The sequence below is a fragment of the Aquila chrysaetos genome, chromosome 16, assembly GCF_900496995.4.
Source record: "Aquila chrysaetos chrysaetos chromosome 16, bAquChr1.4, whole genome shotgun sequence".
NCBI classification, from domain to species: Eukaryota; Metazoa; Chordata; class Aves; order Accipitriformes; family Accipitridae; genus Aquila; species Aquila chrysaetos.
This window is the reverse complement of record NC_044019.1, coordinates 17,865,692-17,880,187: the sequence shown is the minus strand read 5'-3', so window position 1 is coordinate 17,880,187 and position 14,496 is coordinate 17,865,692. Positions and strand designations below refer to the sequence as shown.

The 14,496-nt window shown below is 34.6% G+C and overlaps 1 protein-coding gene across 6 annotated transcripts in view; it reads left to right on the top strand.

Annotated features, from left to right (window-relative positions):
* The window catches only part of SBF2 (SET binding factor 2), a 286,112-nt gene that overhangs the window by 240,531 nt on the left and 31,085 nt on the right, over positions 1-14,496 (top strand). For 2 of the 6 annotated variants that reach the window (XM_030039020.2, XM_030039019.2), the window contains exons 28-31: positions 3,735-3,872; positions 5,044-5,139; positions 8,795-8,866; positions 11,570-11,754. In XM_030039020.2, coding sequence (XP_029894880.1) covers positions 3,735-3,872; positions 5,044-5,139; positions 8,795-8,866; positions 11,570-11,754 — 491 coding nt within the window. The remainder of the gene's footprint in view (positions 1-3,734; positions 3,873-5,043; positions 5,140-8,794; positions 8,867-11,569; positions 11,755-14,496) is intronic. The other 4 variants (XM_030039025.2, XM_030039022.2, XM_030039023.2 and 1 more) reach the window with 3 other exon arrangements.

Here is a 14,496-nt window from a genome sequence, read left to right as displayed (position 1 = left end):
ATCCTAGCATGGTAATTCAAATGTTAGTCTTATAAACTGATTTAATACTGATTGTCTTAGCTGAAATACTGGCCAAGCATCTTTAACCTAGTATAAATAGAATAAATTGAAAAAATTCTGCAGGAATAGTCTGCAAATTATATAAAGACAAACACTTCCATGTTTTCTGGAGTAGCTACCATTTCTATGGGCATGGAAGTATGAGAGCCTTCCAAACCAAGATCTTCAAAGCCTGACCCATTAAAGCACGTTTCTTCATTGCTTTTGTAGGTGGTTTCTTTTTTTAATTTTATATAGTCTTTTATATTGCCATTGTCATACTTGCAGCAGGATATTAGGCAATAGATAATCTGATTGACAATAACTGTATCTGTCAGACATTAGCTTCTGGAGTTACTGTTTCTTTTAAAATGTGAAGAAAATGGAGACTCTCCTCAGGAAGGTATTGCAAGAAAAATGAAAAATATTTGTAGGATATTTATTTTATTCATAGTGAAGTTGAAGCATGGTGAAACAAAACTTTTGAAGAAACTGATCAATAAAGATAGTTATACACGGGTGCATGTATTTGCCTCAGTAGGAGTTGTGTACAATGAAGGAAAGTCTATACTGAAAAACGCATTGTGACGCAAACTAAGAGGACAAAGATAAGTTAAATTCAAGTTGACAGATGCATACCTTCCTAAGCAGAGATTTCATAGGAGTATATTTTTATTAGGCAGTTTTGGATTGCTACACAGAAAGAAAGAGGACCTGCTGGAATGCAATGAACATTTTTGTGATTTCCTGTAACATCATGCATTAAGCAAGTTTTCAAAGCATAGTTGAGATCAATTTGTTATACAAGAAGCACAGAACATATTTTTCACATAAATTATGCCCAGTGCAGAATTGTTGTATGGAACCAAACTACATGTGCAAAAGAATTGTATTTTTCTAACAAAGGATTATTAACAGATGTTTGAATATGAGATGGAGAGTATACAGGTCTTTTCAAAAGTTCCTTTGAAACATGAAAGTTGGTTTCTGAATTTCACTTCTGCCTTTCTTGGAATTTTTTTGCAGAGCATTGTAGTTCTAAACATGACATTCTACACCCGAATTGCCAAGTATTGGTCAACTGCCATGTAGGAAGACCATTTATGTTTCTTGTATGTAGTAACAGTTACCTTGATACAGGCTGGATTATTGACTATATTAGGACCCATTGCAATATAAAGATGGAGCAATCTGCAACCAGGTATATAGAACACATATTGGCAGCTGAGGCAATCTTACTGCATTACTAAGCAATGCATTTCTTTCCTGGGATTTATAAAATTGCTATCGGGATCTCCATCCCCATCTTTTGTTTAAATCCATGCTGTTGTGATGGCCTTCATGTATGATACAGCCCTTAAAAGATCAGTCATTTTATAGAAATCCCTGTTCACCTGTGCAGGTAAGGGGTTCATGCTTTGAGTCACAAGTAGTCTTTCCTTCCTTTATACTGCTGTTAACCACTGTGTGATGGGATGATTGGTGGTAAGTATGAAGGGAAGATTTTCCATCTATAATCTTTCACAAGGACATTATGGCCCTCAATCTTTAATTCAGATATCTGCCTAGTTCAATAACAGACTTTCATGTAAGTCAAGCTATTCGTCTCCTGAGTCTCTTTCCTAAAAACAGAGGTGGAGGGAAAAAAAGCAAGATGTTCCTAAAACACATACAATACTCTTCACAGAATAAAACTTTTTAAGTGCAAGTGGTAAGGATGTTATCCTTTCATTTAGACATTTCATTTCCTTTCATTTAACTAAATTGTTAAGACCTAAATGGACTTTTTGTGGCATTGCTTGAAAGACTAGGAGACCCAGAGGTCATTCAAGTGGATTTCAGAATGTGTAAACCCCGCTTAAGAGTTGAAGAGAAAGTAGTGTTTTTCTTCAGGCTTATTCCACTGTCAGACAGAAACAGCATGATGTTTCCTGCATGTACATTTTCTAATCACTTTCTAATTGTATTTCCAGTTCAGACACTAATTTTAACAGGGCTATTTAGATACTAATTTTAACAGGGCTATCTTGAAATTTCATTTGCCACCTCCAAGTAATTAGGTTACTGTCTATTAGTCTCCAGCATAGACTATGATTGGATCATCATCTATGATTGGAGAAAACTATTTGTAAGTTACCATTGTGGTTGATCAAAATGTGCTTAATCAAATTCTTTGACTCTCTCTCTCTCTTATTCCAAATCTTGGCTCTTGTGGTCAACATACCAAATCCTGGTTTAAGCAGCTATGACATTTTTGTCCTATAGTGAGTCCAGAGGTGGCTGCAATAAACTAGAATTCAAAAAATTTTGTTTGGCATTTGAGAAAAATCTGACTTATTGAGACTGGGCACATTTTTGTCGTCATAGTATGGCCTAGGACCTGACCTTCATCTCCCTTTCCTGTAAGTCCTTGCACCTGCACACAAATCGGTGGCATTTTTCTGGTTAAGATCAATTTTTTTTCTTATTTTTGAGTTTTTTTTCCTTGGTTCTGTGTTTTGTTATTGGTTTCTTAACTTTTTTAAATCTTAAGATTGTCTTAAGTGGACTGTCTGTTTAACTTCAGTACTTTCTCAGAGCATCATAGCTTCTCATCTTGCTTTTTTTCCCTCCACCTCTGTTTTTAAACTGTGTCTGTTTCCTCTTTGGCTTTGCTTTCATCCATTCTTTTGCAGCCACTTCTCTCTCTGAAATGGTCCTTCTCCATGCCTCCAGCAACTTATGCAACCTCAATAACAACTGGAAAATGATTCTGCTTCTGAGATATGTAGAGTAGTCATCTGAAACTACATGCATGTGAAGGATTATTCAGAGGTTTTCAAAGAAGGAATTGTAGTTCTCACAACAGTGCAGCCCCCCTCCTACAAGTTACCTAAGCATGGGGGAAGACACTTCCTTACGTTACCTGCTGGTGAAGGAGCAGGTAGACTGTCACTAGGGAACCGGAACATTACTTTTCATGATTGGAGATCCCTTAACATGTGTTATGCAGGTGTGCAGGCACTGTGCATCCTCTTTCCTCTCTCCTTTATTCCATTAAAAAGGTCAGATTCTGGGGGTAGGGTACCTGAAGGACATGTAGATTGTGTCCATTGATGTCTCTAAATGCAGCAGAGTGCATGAACACTGGTGTCTTTTGACATATGTATACTTTCAGTGAATGTGCAATATATCTCAAGGAACTTCCAGTTATAGGTAAGTAAACTTCCTTTACTGGAATGAGGAAGAGCTGGTTGACCATGGTTTTAACTTACTTTTGTTAAATAAACAGTTCTACCTGTTCTCTACACATTTTTTTAAAAGGCTGAAATTTGCTGACAAGTAGCACAAACTTAGAAATGTTACTTTTTGTTCTGAGAGTGAAGGGAAAACTACATCATCTCCATTCTGGTTTTATTGATTGATCACTGGCTAATGATGAATGTTTTAAGTAGTGACCATGAGGTAAAAGACTCTTTCGGAAGTTTAGCTTTGTGGAGTAGAGTGCAAGAGAACATTGCTGGGTGCTGCTCTGCAGCCAGGTGATGAATATCTGAGCATTCTTTGTCAATAAATGAATGGCTTTTTGAACCTTTGATAGACAAACCATGACATTTTCAATCTCTGCTTTACATAATGAGCTTTTTATTTTGCTATTCTATGTGTTTATAAATGTACTTATATTTTAATGTATTCCATTCTTCTTGTGGCTCTAGCTCCTGCTTCTTTAGAATCTTCAAGCAGTATAGAACAGGAAAAATACCTACAAGCCTTACTGAATGTGATATCCGTCCACAGCAAAATGAATGGCAGTAATACTCTCACTGTTAGACCAACAATTGCTCTGTCTCCAGGTAAAATTGGTTTATATATTTCTTTGGTCTCTTTGGTTTCTTTTCTATGGTTAAGTTGAAAAGTGAGTTTTCTCTGATTTGGTGTTAGTTCAATGTCCCGTATGAATTCTATTGTTTCTTTATTGTTACACTTTCTAGATAGCTTGTTCACTCTTAGTTTCTGTGAATGTGTTTTCCATATATAAAGGATGTCTATAATCTTTCCCAAAATATTTTTCAGTATTCTTAATCTGACAGTAAATGATTATCTACCTGTGGGTCATAGTTTTTGATGAAATTCACTTGAGTATGATGGCCAGTCTTGAGGCATTAGTAATTTATTACAATTCTGGAACAAATAAAATAAAAGTTCTCCAGAATATCAAAATGCCAAAACTTTCCAGGCTTTTTTTATATCAAATGCAACAATTATATTATATAACAGAATCAAAAGCAAAGATGCACTTTAAAGTCTTTTATAACATTAAGTGTATTGAAAACTGTATATTGAATAAGAGACTGCCAAATTGAAGAGAATGCAAAATACTACTCTATTTCATATAATGAGAAAATATGAGATTGCAAGCTCAGGTTCTACATGAGCAGATACACTATTTAGCTGCAGCAGCAAAGAAAGGTATATAGGCATTTTCGTGTGTTTTACATACTCATAAGAGGATTTTAATGTCATTTCCAAGTAGAGCTTTACTTGCAGTGAAAACTCTTTCAAAATATACTATTTGAGCTAAGCTTCTGTGGAAGCATGAAGCAATGAATCCATGTTTTATTTCAGTTGTTATGTGATGAAACCCGGTAAGGTTTACATGAAGGTAACCCCAATGTCTTAGAAAGAGGAGTATGTGACTTGAAACTGTGTCTGTCTTGTCTTATTCAGTTAGTGGTAATTGGCCTAATATAGCCAAACAGTGGCTTTTCTTGTAAAATAACACCATTCCCAAAGTGTGCATGCTTTGCTTCATTTATTGTAAAATATGTCGATTGCTTAGCTGTATCTAACATCTCCATACTGTTGCCAATGTATACATCTGACTTAAAAAATAAATCTGAAGTACAAAATTGGCAAGAATTAGCTGTATTGCGTGAAAAAGGACATTTTATCAGTTATGTTAAGTGTTAGTCTGAGTAACACTGTAGTTTTTTAATCTTCTATTCTTTTTTTGGCTGACTTTAGGCACTGAAAGGAGGGCTTCAAGAATGTCTACTGTGTTTAAGCAGGTAGTGCCAGGACATTTGGATGTAAATCTATCCAATAGCTTTGCTCGAGGAGGTTAGTAAGACTAGCTCAAAGTCTATTATTTGAAGTAATAAATTATAACAAAGTGTTAGTGAAATAAAAATAATGACACTGCTTACCGATTCATTACTCTCTGAAACAACAAAATACGGATTACAGATTAGCCTTAGTCCATAACATTATTTAAGTATCTAATTTCTCTTTAAATCCTGTACTTACCATTGAAATAAAGCTTGTTTCATGTTGGAAATTAGTGGAAAATTAAGCACTCAATTAGGAATTGTGTTTCTAAATACTTTGTGATTCATCCATATTTTTAATTTGTCTAAAATGTATGGCCTGAAAATGCATATTTTATATTAGGATTGAATGCACTTTAGAATCTCCAATTACAGATCATTCTGGCATTTGGCTGAAGATTAGCTGATGCTTCATAAAGATACAAATAATCTATTTGAATAATTTTACCCTAGGTAAAGGAGGGAGTTATGTGGCCAGGCATAATAAGTAGGGAGATACAGTGCGTTCTTTGGAAATAGTTATTCTTAGGTACAGGGGCTTCTCAGTGTCATTTCTACAAGAAGCTTTCATTCTGTTAAGTGGATTCCAACTACTTTTACTCTTCTAGTCTGATGAAATTGTTATGATTTTTTATGTGCAATACATGCATAAATTAGTGCATCAAATTCCTTAAATATATGTTAGGATAGGGATGAATCTATTTCCCAAAAGGGAGCATTTTGTATTTCATTTATTACCTTTTATCTCTGAAGGCTCCTCTTACAATTATTGCTAAGCATCTAAAAGTTGCTTTTCTTCCTTTTCAATACCTCATCTAAAATTAGTTAGACTTACTTTGACCTGCTGAGGTCCATTCCAACCTAAATTATTGTGTGGTAGAAAAACTGTAGCTTCCTATGGGGAAGAATAAAACAATTTTGTAGAGAAAAACTTCCAAAAGAGATGGATGGGATTAGAGAAATTAAGGAAGGAAGAAGGCAGGAGGGAGGGAGAAAGGAAAGAAGAAAGGAAAATACTCAGAGCTGTATAGAGAAGTTGTGTGAGAATTGTAGCAGAAGGGAAGAGAGGAAGGGCAGGTAAATGGTGATCACCAGAAAATGGAAAATTCTGTGCATTTTCATTAATCATAGTATATATCTAAAAGTTCTGTTTATGTTCTCTGTTGACTGTCTTGTTATTGTAGTACACAGAGATGAAAAAACATAGTGATTTTAATTTGATAGGTAAAATGGCTAGGGACCTTAGAGAACAGGAGTTAATAGTGTCTGGAATTGTTAGGTGAATTGGTGGCTGTGCCCAGCCTGACTTTGTACTGTGAAATAGTGAAAATGCTGGGTAGTTGACAGCAGACGGGTTGTATTCCATCCCCTCGTGTTGGGACAAAAATGCCAACAGCAAAGTGGTGCTGAGGGGCAGTGAAGGTGCTCCAGATAAGTAAGGGAAAGCTTGCTGGTTGACTGCATGGAATTTGTCTTTTGAAGATAGAAGGATTACTGAAATAACTGTTGCTGGTTTCTGGGATTAGAGTTTGTGGTAAGTGCAGTAGGATGAGTTTGTTGCTACTCAGTGAAGAAAAAAGGAGTCTTAAGGCAGTATTAAGTCACAGACGTGTTGTTTTGTTGGACATTGAAGTCTCGGATAAATTTCAGCAGTAATCAGGAAGAGGGCAGAGAAGTTATCTTGTGTCTTGCTGGATTCGCGCCACACCTGCTCTGTATATCTGAAAGGTGTAATTACAAACCGGCATCTGCAGTCTATTCACAGTTCAGCAGGATACATGAGGACTTTGCTGAAACATAAGAATGTTTGACAAGTACAATGGGAGCCCTAGTGAAGGTGAGAAGTTGACAGGGTAAGAGAGAACAGGGAAAGGGAGCATCTCCCTGTAGAGAAGTAAACACTAGGGTTTTTAGATTAGCTAACCCGATTTGTTTAGAAGAAACTCTAAAATACACAAAGTATATAGAATCACTAAAATTGTTGTTCTCAAATTGATTCACATGATTTATTATTGCAAAGTTTTTTACTGCTTTTTCACAGCTAGTTTTATTTCACATGTGAAGTAGTGTCACGAGACTGTATGCGGGACCAAAAATACAGGTTTTTGGTCAGCTGAAAAAACAGACTTATGCAGGCAGTCTAAAAATGGTGATTTCTTTCTCCTTCATTTTCCTAAGAATAACTCAAAAAGCAAAAGAAGAAAAAGGAAAAAAAAAAGACAATGGGGTTAGCTACTTACTTTATCATAGCAAGCAGCTATGGATTCTGCACTACACTGTACAAAATACGATAGCAGTATTTTTCTGGTTTTGATTCTGGATCCCTCCCTCTTTCCTTGTTTTTATTCTTACACATACCATGGCTCAAAAGCCAGGTTCAGCTATGATATACCAACTGAAAATGACTTTTTCTATCTTTTGTGCCAGCCAATGTATTTTTAATACACATCCTTTTAAAATTTAAGTTAAAAGATATGTGCCGGTGCTTGAATAGTATTTCTCAATGTTAAAAATTGTCATTGTTCTGAATACTCATTAATTGTCCTGAATATTTGTGCCCCTGTCAGGTATGGGTTTTTATTTTATCTGGAACATTGTAACAAAGTACTTGCCTAAAGCCCAGTTAAGTTGTTTCTGATCCAAAATATTTGGACAAATACTTATATTTCATAATATATTTTCATTCTTGGACCTTTTTTTTTTTTTTGCAATATATTGGTTGATATCTTTCATAAGAATTGTAAGTTCACTCAAAATACATACCTTTTCTTCTTATATTACTTTATAAGTATAGTGTGGTTCTACAGAACAGCACTTCTTACTTGGCATTGTTGTGTAATTTAGTAGAATAAAATGTTTTCTCAGTATGATTTGCTGCTGTTGGAAAAATACTAGGATATTTATAATTAATAAATACAGACTCAGCTCAGACATTTGTTTTCAAAGCAGGAAACATTAACACTTTCAGTATGTTTCAATAGAATATTTGTATTAAAAGAAGTTGCTTGTGTTGATGTGGCTTTTGAACCAAAAATATACTCTCTCATAAGCATGTAAGGCTCCCACTGAAAATGAGAATTTTTGAAAGGGGGGAGGAAATCTCTTTGTGTGATAGATACTACATATTTTCTAAGTTATATACTTTTACACAGTCCTTTAAAATTGTTTGTAGGTATATAGAACTAACATCTTGCACTCTGATTTTGAGGTCCATCAAATTATGTACCTAAAATAGACTAAAACAGTTTTTTTAAAAAAACACTAAGGTTGGGATTTTTAATTAAGCTAACTTTCAGCTGGATAGAAGCTTTCAATAAAGTATGCAGCAGAAAGATTTAATTGTTACATTTCCTTTGGTATTATAATTATGGAAAAACACATGATGGCTGTGCTACATGTTTGAGACTATTGCAATGACAATGAAAACTACTCCTTTTTGATAAATGGGTACTTCCTTCCCATTTTATATTGGTTTTCTGGCTTGATTGATGTTTTGTCTTGTGATGACTAAGATTTGTGCTGTCTGATAAATCATGTGCTATAAAGAAATTCAATTTATACTAGATCTTTGGAAATTAATAAGTAACCCTTTTCTTTTCTCCTGCAATGTGTCTCGCTGCAATGTGCATTCCATTCCTCCTCCTTCTGTCTTAACTGTTATCTACCAGTGCTTGGGTACAGAGATAAATGTTTCACTCATTCAAATTCCAAATCAGCAACTAAGGGAAGAGTCCATCAAGGTACTGTATTCTGTGTCCTGAAAGCACATTCTTTTCTACCATCTCCATAACTACTACAATATGTTAATACATGCTAAAGTGATATTGACAGAAAGCCCTGATTCTGCATTAACAAAATTTTGGTGTTTTAGTTCAGTGTTGTGGTTTTGTTTCCTGTCGGGGGGGGGGGTTGGCCATTGAATGTATGATGCAGTGACAGTGATTAGTCACACACTTCACCATGTTATTCTTTAATAATGTTATGATCTAATGTGGAGTGATACGTAGAAAATTTTCTGTGTGAAAATTTTAAACAGCAAAAAATTAATTCTTCAAAAGAGCATTTAGTACTCCTACTGCTTTAGAAAATAGCTAAGAAATACTGTTACCTAGTCAATGAATGTTCCTTCCGAAATTATTCTTAATTGAAGTGAACAGGGAAGATTTGATTTCTGCCAAATTAGAAAGTCATAATAATATGGTATATGCCAAATAATGAAAGCTAGATACTGCTAACAAAAAATAAGATATTAGGCAGAATTAGAATAGGAATATAATTGTGTCTTTTAATCACTGTTATCCATCACTGGTAAACATGTTCATCTGCATGTGTTTGTAACCAGTTTTGTTACTATTGATGTGCTACAGGCACTAATGATGGCCTGCATTTGTAAAATGTTAGAAAGTGACACGGTGTATTTTTGTATGTATCATCTTTGGGGACAGTTGTCTGTGTTGGAGCTAGCATTTTTTCATACCAAATGAACAAGAATTTTTTTCTCTTATTAAATGCTTGCTGTGATTTCTGCTTACTGAAGTCTTTCTTGTTTCAGCTGTAGTAGTTGAGATGTGGAACAAAAGTTTATACTACACATACTACTTTACTATGTGAGGTATTTATAAAACTGGCTGTCTTTGAAGTGGAAATTGTTTAGAACTGTTACCAATTCATATGTTCCCAGCCAACCGTTCTCAGTTACTCCTATTTGTTTGCTCACATCTAAGATCAGCAGACAGGCAGACAGGCAGACAGACAAGCTAAACTGTACAGACAAGTCCCTGTTGAGGATTACTGTATAGAATTTTTCTTTAATAGAAACATAATCCTGCTTCTAAAAAATAGAATAAAATTATTTTTCTGGTTGAGCTACCTCAGTGGAATTTTACTGTTTTCTGCAGCTCTTTTACTTCTATGCAAGAAATGTTAACTATGCATATTATTGGATTTTCCTGAAGGGGTTGGGGGTGGTGGTACTGTAGTATCTAAATTTCTACTACTACGAGGTATTTCTGGTGCCATTTTTTGATATCTTGCTTCACAGATCTATGGACAAGATTGTCTTCTGAAAATCTGATTTACTGCATATTGGGTTAAAGAATTTCACTTTAGTGTAGTATACTTTGAGGGATTTGATTTTCAAGTAGTGCTGTTTATATTCTGAAAATCAAGTACCTTTCACATACCTCACATTGGACACACAAAAACAGTCTCACAAAATCATTGTTACTAACTAAGGCGTAAGGAACAGAAAAATATTTACTACTTGTCTTTTCTTCTGCTAGTGCTAAACAGGCCTTGGCAATCTGGTTTATCGGTACTTTAACTTATGTTGAAATCACAAAACTTGGTTAAGCATGATCAGATCAGAGCATGTTTGTGTGCTGTAGGAATCGCCTCCTCTGGAAATGACAATATAGCTGCATCAGCAAGGCACAATATGCGAACTAAAACTGCTGTTGAGAGGCACAGGTTATTAGGTTGGTACAATGGCATTCAAATATTGCTGTGCTGCTTTCAAATGGAATTCTGTGGTTCCATGTCACACTGCACTGTTTCCACCTCATGTTGTTGCTAGCTTTGAGATTTCTGTACCATTCCCTTCTGCCAGAGTAACGGCTATCTTAACTGCCAGATTAAAACTTCTAGAATCTTCTGGGCATCCTTCTCTCTACTCACACAACTGTACTGTATTCACATCTGCTAGAATATAGTCACGAAACACACGATTAAAAGAATAACCTCCTTAGATTCAGTTTCATTTCTAATTGTCCGTTAGACAGGGACAATTAAAAACTAAAATTCATGGCATTCTGCATTTTAATCATGGCATTTCAAGAGTAAATATGGAATACTTTATCCTGAAATGTAATACTTGAATTGATCATCCTTGTATACATTTTCATTATAATACGATACGGTTGATACTATTACATTGTGTAAGGCAAAAGGAACAAAAGAATTCTAGATAATGGAATTTTAAGTGATACTATTTCTGGTTTTGAAGAAAATTATTATATAATATTTTTACTAGTTAGACTTCCAAAACAATGTGCCTTTGACAAGGAAGTACATCAAATTTTTGTCCTTATCTCTGAAAAGAACACTAGCAATTTCATTTCCAAACACTTAAATGGACATTAATTACTTGCAAGTTGTGATTCATTTTATCATATTAGTGATATCTTAGCAACCATTTTCTCTCCAATAGAAAGCGCTGTACGGTTTGATTAGTATCTTAGGTTAAATGACAATGCAGTAGGATGCTTTTGACAATTTTTGTGATGAAAATATTTCTTTCCACTACCTGCTGTTTATTATGTCTATGAGGGATGCAAATGACATGTTTAAGCACTCTACATTCCTAATTGTGTTTTAGCCTTAATAATTATGATCTCCAGTGTCTCACACAAAGAGGTTTTTAAATATTTTTCATCTTTGTGAAGGTGTATGGGCAAGTCTTCGTTCAAGCAACCGGTTCATCAACACTCAGACTCCATTCATTGACGTTGGTGCAAGACTTGCAGGGAAAGATAACACCACTTCCTACAGTAGCAGCACTTTTCTGCAAAGTCAGCTTTTGAGACGGCAAGCAGCTCTCTACATATTTGGAGAAAAATCTCAGTTACGGGTAATGGCACTTTTTTCTTTTAATGTTAACATAGTTTTTCTTTGGCTTGAGTTTAATAACCCTGATGTTTTTACAAAATAGTAAATAATATTGTAGATAAAGCGGATGGATAGCTGTCCTAAAGGTGTAAACCCTTATGAGGATTATTCCTATAAGCAGAATAACAATTAATGCTGTATAACTTGGTGGCGGCTGGGGAGGGGGGAAATCAAGCTCTGTGGTTACATAATACCACCAAGTTAACATAAATTAAAATATACTAAATTATCTTAAAGAGCAGTTAAAGATCAGGCTCGAACTCACAAAAGTTCTGCGAGTAGAGCCCTATTTGTCACTTTTGGTCAAGTGCTGACGTGTAGTAGAGCTAAGAGATACAAAGATGGGTAACAGATGTCTAGAGGAATGGAATAGCTTTTGTACAAGGTAAGAGCACTCAAATTGGGAAAGACACGGCTAGGAAGGCAATACATTATTGCTAGGCAACAGAGCATCCAGCAAAGCCTTCATATTCAGAAGTCACCGTGTCTTTGCTGTCTCAACTGTCTGCCTGCATTGGCTTTGCAGGGAGCAAGGGCAGCAGAGTTTGGCTGTGCTCAGTGTAGCTGCTGGGATAAAGATGAATGACGGGACTGTAGGCAAATGGAGTGGGGCTGGTTTAGCGGCAGTGGAGCTTGCTGCTCCTTTCAGAGACTGCTCAGAGCTATTCCAAGGGAAGCGCTGGAGTTCTGTATCTGTAAGTTCTTGCTTTCAGAGACACACTTAATTACATCTAAATACATACTACTGTACTCTGATTCTGCTGACTACTCATCTGTTGTTCAGCTGAGTTGTCATCTCAGTGATTTCTATATTGGGAAACGTGAAACAGACTTATTTGGTAATTTAAAGTGTAATTTTATTTTTCCTGATGTGTTGAAATATGTTATGAAGCAAATGGAATGTTGATAGTCAGGAAAGCGATTACCAGAGAAAACCTTCGTTACTGTGGGCAGCACTTGAACTCGCATGAAGCCAAATTGATGTGAATAAGGCCAACTCAGAAATCTGTCCATCCTGATTTGATTACATGAAGAGGACCATGATGTCTACAGTTTCGTACACCTTTTTGGGTAGATTTTAGTGTTTTAGATGCAGTTGTTTAAGAAAAAATTAATTCTTGGTAGTTTTACTTTTTTCAGAAAATGTTTGCAGATTATTTTTTTAAATCTCTGCATTCAAAGATTGAAAAATCAATTGTTTACTACTTTCTTATTCAAAATATGAGCATACATAAAATATTATGTATTTTTTGAAGTATATAACTTCAAAAAGCAGTTATTGGTAGGAGGAAAATACATCAGTATTCAATTCTTTCTGAAATTATGTTATAACAGGAGATGGAAGAATCATGCTGTATCAGAATGGTGAATCAAAATTCTTTGCAAATGTTTTTCTATTTTGACTTTTTGTAATTTCAAATGTTCTTTTGTATGTTATTTGTATTTTCAGTTGTATTTTTAAATGATGGTTATATAACAGGTATTAGTTCTTATTCCATTTTTACTGTGCCTTTTATCATTGGTTTGCAGATTCATTTTCCTTTTGGTTTCTTCATTACACAGTGGTACACAAAGTAGTCATTTTTAACTAGGTTTTTGACATTCTATTGCTTTCTAATATAATTAGCATAATGATAATTTACAGAAATATCCTGTTAAGTCTATAATCAAAGTGTTCTGATTTAATATAACAAAGCATCAGAATATAACATAAGACTAAACAGAAATTTTGAAAGTAAACATCATTTATCATTATTAGAACAAACTGTTCTTTTGAACAATAAGAAAACTGTTTGTTTTCCTGCAAAATTTTTCAGTTTTATTGAGTTGGCATTTTAATTTGCTTTTCTGGAGAACGTTCTTCCCAAAGTTTTCAAACAGGTCTATTCATATCAATTTTTTATCTTGTTAAGTCTTCTTTTATTACCGTAACCCCCAGAAGGCTCTGGCAAAGGAGACACTTTGATGAAAAGGAATACAGGAAGATTAATGCAGAAGAAATGATTGCATAGAATTAAATTGCCATAATCCAGTAGTAACAATTATTCACATTTCTATTTGTTTGATTTCTTAAGGAATTATAAGTGAAGAGTTCAATCATGTATCTAAAGATATGTAGTAGAAACATCTTTAGTCTGCTGCTTTGAAGTGACCCTTTAGACCACTTGTGCAAAAAACGGAAGTTGTTTAATGTATCAGCAGTCACAAACTGGGTGGGGATAATATGTTAGTGCTTGGTATAGATTAAAATATTTTTAATATATTACCATACAGGTGTGTATTGTTAAGCAGAATATGAAAAGAGCTGACTATTGGATGTACAAACAACAAGCATTGGACAAGATCAACATGAAACAGTCTGAAGTCCAGTAGGATATATATAATTTGGAAATAGTTTAAAAATCAATACTTCAAGGATCCTTACTTTATGCTGGATGATTTCCTTGCTGGTTTAGAGTTTACGGGTTTTTCACTTTTTTTGTTGTTGTTTTGTTTAATAATATAATTTTGCAGAAGTTGAGTCATCTCTGGGCATTTCTAAGGAAAAGTGTATTGTGTTAGCAAATATAAGAATAAAATTACATAGCGATTAAGTGATTGTTTTGAACCTTCTCTCACTGATTTGTATCTATTCGATAAGATCAATTCAACTTTTTTTTTTGTATAAAGAAATTGTGTTGATTTTTGATTGTGAAGTATTTTC